Genomic DNA, 9746 nt, shown 5'->3' with positions numbered 1-9746 from the left:
GGCTCAATTTGGATAATATTCTGTAATTAGACGGACGTGGGAGAAGGAGAGAGGTCGGACGTGTTTCCAACGGACCGCTGTTTTTATCGTCATCGTTGGACTTTGCTGCTGTGTGTGTGCGTGAACTGTGACTGCCGTTGTCATTGTCATTGTCATCGCCATTACCCTCGTGAGGTGACCATCAATTTCCACGTAATCCCTACTAATCCATCCCGGGATTCGTGAGTACTAACAAACCATTGCATGTGTTTTTTATGGCTCATTTCTGAGTGAAGTGGCCATTACAGTTTTTAGGCCCCACCGTACCCCTGCATCGATTATCAGGCCTGCAACAGGTTTCAATATTATGTGTGTGTTATAACTGCAAAGGTGTGTGGGCCACTTACCTGAAGGTCTTGTAGGTCCATCGTTTATTTACACCATCAAAGTTAATGATGTGGTGCTGCAATGCATTGATAGTGGATCTAATGTGACTATTATTTTTAAAAACTGGTATAGCACTTACTAGATGTCCCAATAAAACCCCTCTCTGGTTTTGGACTCTGGGGTCTTGCTGATACAGAGTATCCTTCAAAGGGTATGTTGTTGTAGAGATGGAGTTTGCGGAAGAGATCACTGGTGTGTTGGGACAAGTGGAAGTGCTCGCTCTGATTTGTCCTGAGCAAGGAAACCAACAACAAACCCCTGTGCTGGTAGGAACCAATACATCTCTGTTCCACCGCTTATGGGAGTTGGTGAAGACGAATGGTCTCAGATGTTGATGTTGACAGTAACAGTTTCACTGTACTAGTTCAAAATGAATCAAAAAAGACAACCTTCATTCCAGTGGGAACTGTCACTGCAGAGATGTATGCTGTGGACTCCGTTACCCCAATCCAGCCTTCCGACCTCACAGTTAATACTTTAGATCTAAACCTCTTCAATTTCGGGGATTCCCCCATCCCTGAAGAGTGGAAGAGTCGGCTTTGGTGGAAGTTGGCTGAGAGGCGGAATGTTTTCTCACTGCATGAGTGGGATGTTGGCTTGGCCAAGGGGGTTGAACATCACATACGACTGCATGACAACAGGCCTTTCAGAGAAAGGTCAAGGAGACTAGCTCCTGCAGACATTGATGGTTTGAGGTGACATATACAACAACTGCTGGCAGCTGGAATTATCACCGGGTCCCTTAGCCCCTACGCCTCACCAGTCGTTGTAGTTCGCAAGAAGAACTGGACTATAAGAATCTGTATCGACTACAGAACTCTTAACAACCGCACTACATGAGACCTGGGTTACACTGTTTTCATCTTTTCCAACCCGCTCTTTTTATAATTCTTTCTTAATTTCACTGTTTTTTATGTTCATATTTCACTGTTTTTATGTGTTTATGTTGAAGGAATGGGAATTTTTCTAAAAAGAGCATCAATAAAATACTGTTAAATATGAGGCAGTAGATTTAAACATAGATGATGTAAATCTGGGCTGAAATGTTTGGTGTGGAGGAATGAAAGGAGGAGGAGGAGGAGGAGGGGTGGAAGAACAAAGGTTCCACCTCTTTATTCTCAAATTAGAGCAGCTGGGCTCTTTCCCCTCGAGGACCCCATGAATAGATTATTGGGCTGTTGTCAATGATAGAGAGAGAGAGAGACAAAACCCCCGCCTCCCTCCTCACCCCAAACACCAGCTCCTCCCCCCCACTAAAATCTTATCCACACAAACATAACGAAACATCAGAATCTTTTTCTTTGTTTAGTTTTCCATAAACATGACATCGTTTCACCAAATCACTCCAGACACTGCAGTACATGTGCCAGGCCTGTGTGTATCACTATCCATATCAAGGTGTTTCACTGATAGACCATGACTCCCCCAGAGAGCTCAATGGCGACACCTGGTGTCTCAGGTGTGCTCCACTCAGTGTACTCCCTCTCCACTTAGACGTCATGTGCTTTCCATTCCAGCTGGAGAGAATACCTCACTGTTAGGCAGTCAGTCTGTTGGTGGATATGTAGAATAGCTCACTATTTGGCAGTCAGTCTGTTGGTGGATATGTAGAATAGCTCACTATTTGGCAATCAGTCTGTTGGTGGATATGTAGAATACCTCACTGTTTAGCAGTCAGTCTATTGGTGGATATGTAGAATAGCTCACTATTTGGCAGTCAGTCTGTTGGTGGATATGTAGAATAGCTCACTATTTGGCAGTCAGTCTGTTGGTGGATATGTAGAATAGCTCACTATTTAGCAGTCAGCAGAGTGAGCAGCGTCAGGTGACGTTAATTATCAGAGGACAAACGCACACATGCGCGCACACACACACACACCCTTACCTTCTTGATTCTGAAAGTGAGTGTGTTGGTAAAAATGTTAACTTAATAACTTAGAGATAATCCAGTGTCTGTGTTGCCCTGAGGCTGCGTGTCTTTTTTTCCCAGAGTGCAATGCATGGTAAGCGGACACTGACCCTCTGTCTGTGCCACCGTCAAAGATCACATGATGTTGGGCTGCGTGGGAAACTGAGCTGCAAACGCAGACACAGAAATAACGCTTAAAAAAGGAAGTGGGGCGGAGCCTCAGCTGAAAACAACACAGAGGGGCCGAGTCTCAGCTCAAAACAACATAGAGGAAAAAAAGAATCTGGTTAAAGGAACAGTTCAGGGTTTTTCCATGAAACTGGCAACACATGATGGATTCAGTTGCTCACTATTTGGCAGTCAGTGTGTTGGTAGAGGATTGGAACAGTTCACTATTTAGCAATAAGTTTCTTGGTGGACGTTAAGAACAGCTCACTATTTGGCAGTCAGTGTGTTGGTAGAGGATTAGAACAGTTCACTATTTAGCAATGCATTTCTTGGTTGACGGGTAGAACAGCTCATTATTTTGCCTTCAGTTCTGTTTAGTGGAACTTCTCACCATTTGGCAGTCAGTGTGTTGGTGGATATAGAGAACAGGTCATTATTTTGCAGCTTTTATTTTGAAGAGGGACAAAGTGAACTCACAGCCTCTTAAGTTTTACTCGTTAATTATTACGATCACAATTACTTTCCAGATTGTTGGTGACAGTGGATCAGTGGTGGAGCAGGTCGTCCACATGTCGACGTGAATCTGCAGCATCGTCTTCTTCTGTTGTTGTTTTTGTTTCCACAACAACAGCAGACACAGGCAGAGTCAGACACAGACACACGGTTCCCACGGCAACAGAATAGAGACGTTATTGTCTGAAGAGCCTTTACATTATTCATCAGGAGGAGTCTTCATCATCTTCTTCATCTTCCTCATCATCTTCATCTTTATCGCCATCTTCTTCTTCACCTTTATCATCATTATCATCTTCATCATCATCAAGACAAAGTGAGACATATTTACTTCAACAATCTGTCTGTCTGTCTGTGTTACAGAACCCTCTTAACGCTGTAGTTCCTATGCCAGGCCTGTGTGTGGCGCTGTGTTTCTCTTTGAAAACAGTGAGAAGTGACGATTCATGAGGAGATCAAACATTCCTGGTTGGTGTCACGTTCACATGTGACCACATAAACAGAACCAGAACTTTCCGTGGCCTCCAGAACCAAGACCTCATGAGGACAGGGTCTGGTTCTGCCTGGTTCTTTTCCTTCACCCTGTCACTCTCAGAGACATGCATGTTGAAAAGGTCAGAGCTTCTCTGGAGACGATGACATCAGCAGACAGGAAGACGACATCCTTTGACCCACTTTACACTCGGGTTTACCCGGGAGACATCTGGGAGACCAGAGCGTCCGTCCACACGAGAGGACACCGGGGACCCTGAATTTATTCATTTCTTTTGAATTTATTCATCTTTTCCTCAGCAGCTTAAAGGGACAGTACGTGTTTAACGGACTGATGCAGAGCAGACTGTGTGCTGAGAACCAGCCAAAGAAACCCAGAACCAACCCTTTAAGGGCAGATGAGCAAGTTATTGATTTTTTTCAAAGGTCAAAGGTCACAGACCTGAAACCTGATCCTCACTCTTTCATCTCATGAAAAAAATATTTTCACGATGTTTTATTTCGACCGCAGATCGTCTTTGTGCTTTTGTTTAAATAAAAACTCTGACTTAAAAATTACATTACATTATCCTTTTATCCAAAGCGACTTACAAGGGGTGCCAGGGGTGGAGTTGAACTTGCGACCATGAAGTCTTTGCACAGGCAGTCTTAACCACTGAGCCACTCCAAAAATCTACATCACTTTAAGTTAGTTAATTAGTGAATTGTTTACTAGTTAGTTACTTAGTTGGTCAGCTTCTGCTGCTGCTTCTCAAACACTGACATGTTGAAGTAGTCGCTGCCTTCTCTCCGTATTGTTCCTCCTCTTTTTCTTCTAGTCAAAGGAAACAGTCACTAAAGTCTCATTTGTTGCCTCTTTGTCGGCGGTGGGCGTGGCTAAGGGGATTATGGGGGTTTAATTGAGTGTGCTAATGGACGGCACGGTGAATGTGTGTGAAAGAGGCAGAGGGCGCAGATGTGCAGCTGTCAAACCTCTGGCTCTTTTCTCCTGTTCTTCATCACACTCAATTATCTCATTCACCGCGTGAGAAGGGGGCGGAGCTGACAGATGGTTGTTCCTTCGCCATCCATTCATCGTGAAGATGTGGTGGACTTTAATCAGCTATTCATGACGCGCAAGCTCTCAGCACCGACAATGAGCCATAAATCAGAAAACTGGGGGGCTGATCCACCTGAGGAGACTCAACTCGACCCCATTTCCAGAGTCCAGAGCGACGTGACTTCCTGTTTGTGTTGTTTTCTCAATTCACAAAACATTCAATTAAATCATGTGACAGCGTTTTATTAGCAATATTAATATTATTCTGATGAGCAGTCTTCAGGACCTTTTAAAATAATTTTGTTAAATATAACTGCTATTAATCCCAGATTGTATTTATAATCCCAGATTTTATCTATATTCCGAGATTGCATTTATATAATCCCAGATTATATTAATAATCCCATTGTATTTATAATCCCAGATTGTACGTAGGCAGATAAAACATCATACATTTACAATGAAGGTCATGTGACCGTTTTAAATCGCAGTCAACACGTCTCAGGTCAATGAAAAGAAACTCAAACCTGATTTAATTGTTCTTACCTTTTTTTTTTTAAATAAAACTTGATTTTATCAATAAAAAAATGAAAAGAGGAGATGAAGATTTAAATGTTATTGAATTAATTTGTTGTATTTAAAGATAAAAATAAGATCATTCTTCATTTGTCCCCAGCGAGGACATTTATTGACATTTACGGTGGACAGTCTTTAAATAAAATATGAATTAATACTTGAATAAACAGTGACACTGTAGAATTTATGTAATGTTTTATTTTTGTCATGATTTTTTTGAAGTTCCATTATTTAAATATTTTTTCCAATTTGATAGTGACAGTGTGTGTGTGTGTGTGTGTGTGTGTGTGTGTGTTAGCTCATGAATATAAAGCCCTGTATTATTGCCCCTCTTTTGTTATGCTGTGGGAGTGAATAGATGAATGAATGCCACCTGTCAGAGTGTGTGTTCTCATTACACACTGCTAATCGATTTAAGGGTGAGCAACTGAAAGAGCACATATGCACACACACAAGCTGCTGGTCCTCTGCTGCCTCGTGTGGTCACTTTGTGACACTGAGTTAATGGATTTCAAAAGCCGAATTCACTGAAATAAGACATCTGAACTTAGTGTCAACAACTTCTGTGTGCTGTGATGTTAAAATCACTGGTTTTCTCTGAGGTTTGGTGTGTGAGAGTGAGTGGTTTACAAACTTCAGTTTAACAGTGAGATAAAGACGTGATCATGTGACTTGGATATTGTAGAAACTTAAACTGACGTATATTTTATTACACAAGTCTTTTAATAATCAAAATCTCATTTCCTCCTACAACCACACCTGGAAGAAAAATCCTTTATAATTTTTGCTCATTTATAAAAGTTTTTCATGACATTAATCTGATTTATATTAAAAAGAATTGATGGAACAGTTAACAAAAAAAAAGCACATACTTCCACTTATACAAGTTTATTAAACAACAACAATAAAGCAGTGTTTGTGCTGCGTTCATGGACGCTCTGGTGTCTGTGCAGATGAGGCACTCCCATTCATGTTTGTCCTGAAGTCCAAATGTCCCAGTGTCACTGAACGCACCACAGAGTTTTTAAGTCATTAATCTTAAAAAACTTGGATTCAATAAAAGAAAATGTTGAGGGAAAATATTTCAACTCTTTCTTTTCATGTCTGAAAATGTGACACACTTCACTTAGCTCCACCTGCAGGTGAATGTGTGTCATTACAGAACCTCACAGAGGTTTGTTTGTCAGAAGTCAGGCTTTTAATTTTTTTGTTTGTCTGTTGGTCAGTGAACGCAAAGTCTCACAAAGTCTCGTGGTTGGGTGGCAGCTTCCTGCGATCTTTCCCGGCGTTCCTCTTCCTCTTCTTACTCAGGAACGTCTCCAGTTTCCCGCTCTTTTTCAGATCCTGGTATTTTTCTGCCAACTCAAGTTTCTTCTTATCAGCTGAGGAAAAAAAAACAAAAGAAAAGATTTGTTTGTTTTCTTTGGTTGGTGACATTATTTTGTTTTTAACTTTGAGAATGTAAATCAGAGTCCACTCACATTTCTTGAGGAAGAAAGGTCGAGCTCCGTGATTGGCTCGTTCTCTCTGCTGCTTCTTCAGCTGAAGCTCTCGCTCTCTCTGCTGCTCTCGACTTGTCCTCGCTCGCTCCTGGTTCTCCTGCGAAAACAGACGAGAAAATTGCATTTAAAGTTAAAGTGGTGATTAAAAACAGACTGGGAACACGCGATCGATTAAAACAGATCAGAAAGTTGTGATTAAACTACGAAGGAGTAAAAAAAAAAAGTCAGACAGCAGCCGGCCGGACGTGGAGTGCGATGGTGAGTTTCTGGTGCAGTAGTGTCTGAGCTCCACACCGATGTCCTAATAATTATCACCACACCGTGCTTATGAGCCAAAATCAAACATATTTAGAATGAAACATTGATAAGGTTTCACGTTGAAGTCATCCCTGCGCTGATGTCGTTATTGCGTGATGTCGTGTTAAAATCCTCACCATCCTCTTCAGGAGAAACTGCAGCTTCTCTTTCTTCTCTCCGCTCGTCTTCGTCTTCTTCAGCTGACGTCGCACTTCCTGTCGACACACGACACCATTTTCATTTAACAATGTTAAAGTCACACGCACACGTTAACCTGGTGCGCGAGTCATGACGTGGCCCCGCCCACTCACCTCTTTCTCTCCGTGTTTGATGTCGTCGATGAATTTGTACGTCTTCTCAAAAATCTCAGGCTTGTATTCTCCCGACAGGTCGTCAAAGCGAGGATCTCTCAATGTCTACACACACACACACACACACAAACAGTCGTTAGACACAAAACACACACACAGAGTCATCCTTCGTGATATGACATCAGTGCGTGCGTCACTCACCGGTTTCCTCACAGGAATGACCTGACGTAGAAAAGGCGCTGGTTTCTTTGCTGAGATTTCCATTGGTCTGAAAAACACACACAAGATTTAAAAAATGATAAGACGCCGCTCATCATCGGAGGACGCTGCTCGTCGGAGGACGCCACTGCTCACCTGTTCTTGTTCCGACGTTTCTTCTTGCCCGACGCCCGTCTCTTGTCGTCGTCGCCATACGCGACCTTATTGTAAACTTTAGTTCCGACTTGTTTCTGCAGCTTCATGATGTCCTCGAAAGACATGGTGGACAATTCTGTGGGACAGAGACACAGAGCAGTGACTGTGAGCGCCCCCTGCTACTGAAAACCAGTCTGAGACAAAAGACTAAAGTCTCCGTCAGTTTAACTTTGTGATCACAGATTAAAGTTTCACCTTTTTTCAAGTCTTCTCTGGTCTGGATCTCACTGCTGCCCCCTACAGCCTCTGGATCTTCATCACTGTCATCATCGTCGTCGTGGTCTTCTTCATCGTTGTCATCCTCCTCTATTTCTTCTCCCTCAGCCTCTCCCACTTTTTCTTCTTCTTCTTCTTCTTCTTCCGCACCATCAGGACCTTCCTCCTCCTCCTCTTCTTCGTCTCTGTTGTTCTCATCACCTTCCTCGCCCTCTCCTCCTCTTCTCTCTGTGAGCAGAGCAAAGTTCTTCTCCACGTCAGAGTCTTCGTCGTCGCTGCTGCTCATCATCCTCGTCAGCTTTTGCTTCTCTTTCACCTTCATCTTGTTTCTTGTGACTCAGCTGGGAGAAATAAAAAAAATTACTCAAAACATTTAAACTCTCCTCAACTGTACAGCAGAGCTTCTCAGAGTGTTTACATGTTTATACATATTTAGTTTGCTATTTTCACTGTTTCCTGAAATTTATACAATCTGAAATCATCTGATTATTAGATCATTAATCCATATATGGACGATAAAAGAAGTGGAGTGATTCATATTTGTTATTTATCAAATTTAAGATGAAAACAAAAGTGAAACAACGTTTTCTTGTAAACTATTGTAGTTCAGCCTCCCACCACCAACGGCAGCACTGAGCAGCGGAGCGCCACAGCAGCGCCATCTTGGATTTGTCAGTGTTTGTAGCAAGTAAGTTAAAATTAAACTGAGCCTTTTTTAACGTATTTTTTCATTCAAACATTGACGAGGATTCAGCCGAACTGTTGCAGAGAAGTTCGTCTTTCACCGTATGGCTTTGTATTTTCACCAAACCTCAGATAAACAACGATACTATCGCTGAACGTCTGAAATTATCGCTTCCGCAGCAACAGGTGCAGCTAACAGCTAAACTGCTCATTTGTTTTTATCTGTAAACCATAACTGTACAATATGATATACATATTTATATTGAAATAAAGCAATTTGTGGCGTGAATCTGTTATTGCTGGATAACGTTCACAAATATGTAAAACGTCACTGCTTATTTTATTCGCCATCGCCGTAACCTTATCTCTGTCCAGAACCAAACTCCATGCAAAAACGGAGTATTTTTGACAAATCCTAGCTTGTTCGCTCTTACTTTTACAAATAAACATATAACTTTCTATATCACAAATCCGTAAACGTTACACGTGTGTTCGGTTTATGTTGAATGATGATGTAGATGCATTTACTGCACAATTTCTTCAATTTTTGTGGTTTCGTGGTAGCTACCGTCTTTCTCACTTTGTTTGTACGGCGGTATCCGTAAGTAACGTCTTTTTTTCTTCGGATAATAAAACACGCAGACTTAGAAAAAAATAGATATTGTAGAAAAGCAGCCGTTGATAGATATAGTTTTAATAATGATACAACTTCCCTGAAAAAGGAGTGACATCTTAAAATCCTAATTCAGTGACGCAGCAAACAGCGGCCATTTTAACGTGTTTTAACTTCGTCACAGACTCAGTCATCGAATTAAAGGTTTAATTTACCTGAATATCCAGTTATAGTTTAAGTCGTGTTTGTGCAGAGCTCCATTATCCACGTGTGGCCATCACTGCAAGCGTCACTGTTAGATAGTAATAAACAAAGCACTTCCTTTTTCAAAATAAATGTATCACTGATTACTATTTTAAGATATTGCGTGACGTAAAGGAGAAAACGCGCATCACCATATATATATGTATATATAATATTTAGAATGAATAATAATGATGCACTATTGTTCAGGTTTCATTCTATTTTGTTCGGTTGATATTTGTCTAAAGTTGTATTTTGTTGGGAAAATACTTCCGGCAACAAACCACTTCCTGTCAGGAAGCGGGTGACGTGTTTTGACAGTGCTGCCCTCTGTTGGTGTGAC

The 9746-nt window shown here is 41.6% G+C and overlaps 1 protein-coding gene across 1 annotated transcript; it reads right to left on the bottom strand.

The window, feature by feature from the left end:
- Positions 1 to 5995: 5995 nt before the first annotated feature.
- rrp36 (ribosomal RNA processing 36) lies at positions 5996 to 9480 on the bottom strand. The gene is made up of 8 exons (XM_044027837.1): positions 9376 to 9480; positions 7843 to 8204; positions 7588 to 7723; positions 7435 to 7501; positions 7234 to 7338; positions 7060 to 7137; positions 6605 to 6722; positions 5996 to 6505 (listed from the first exon to the last, which is right to left on the bottom strand). The coding sequence occupies exons 2-8, from the start codon at positions 8183 to 8185 to the stop codon at positions 6363 to 6365; spliced, it is 990 nt and encodes a 329-aa protein (XP_043883772.1). The 5' UTR covers positions 8186 to 8204; positions 9376 to 9480; the 3' UTR covers positions 5996 to 6362.
- Between the last annotated feature and the right edge of the window lie 266 nt (positions 9481 to 9746).

This window comes from Solea senegalensis, linkage group LG6, assembly GCF_019176455.1.
Source record: "Solea senegalensis isolate Sse05_10M linkage group LG6, IFAPA_SoseM_1, whole genome shotgun sequence".
Taxonomy (NCBI): Eukaryota; Metazoa; Chordata; class Actinopteri; order Pleuronectiformes; family Soleidae; genus Solea; species Solea senegalensis.
Note: the sequence above shows the minus strand (reverse complement) of the source record. Positions and strands in the feature narration are given on the sequence as shown.

What these genes read in the sequence shown, in the direction of transcription:
- rrp36 (XM_044027837.1), bottom strand. Translation starts at nt 8,185, where the DNA reads ATGAAGGTGAAAGAGAAGCAAAAGCTGACGAGGATGATGAGCAGCAGC. An exon ending in AAACGTCGGAACAAGAACAG is followed by an intron (nt 7,502 to 7,587) that starts GTGAGCAGTGGC and finishes TGTGTTTTTCAG; the next exon opens with ACCAATGGAAATCTCAGCAA. An exon ending in TCATTCCTGTGAGGAAACCG is followed by an intron (nt 7,339 to 7,434) that starts GTGAGTGACGCA and finishes GTGTGTGTGTAG; the next exon opens with ACATTGAGAGATCCTCGCTT.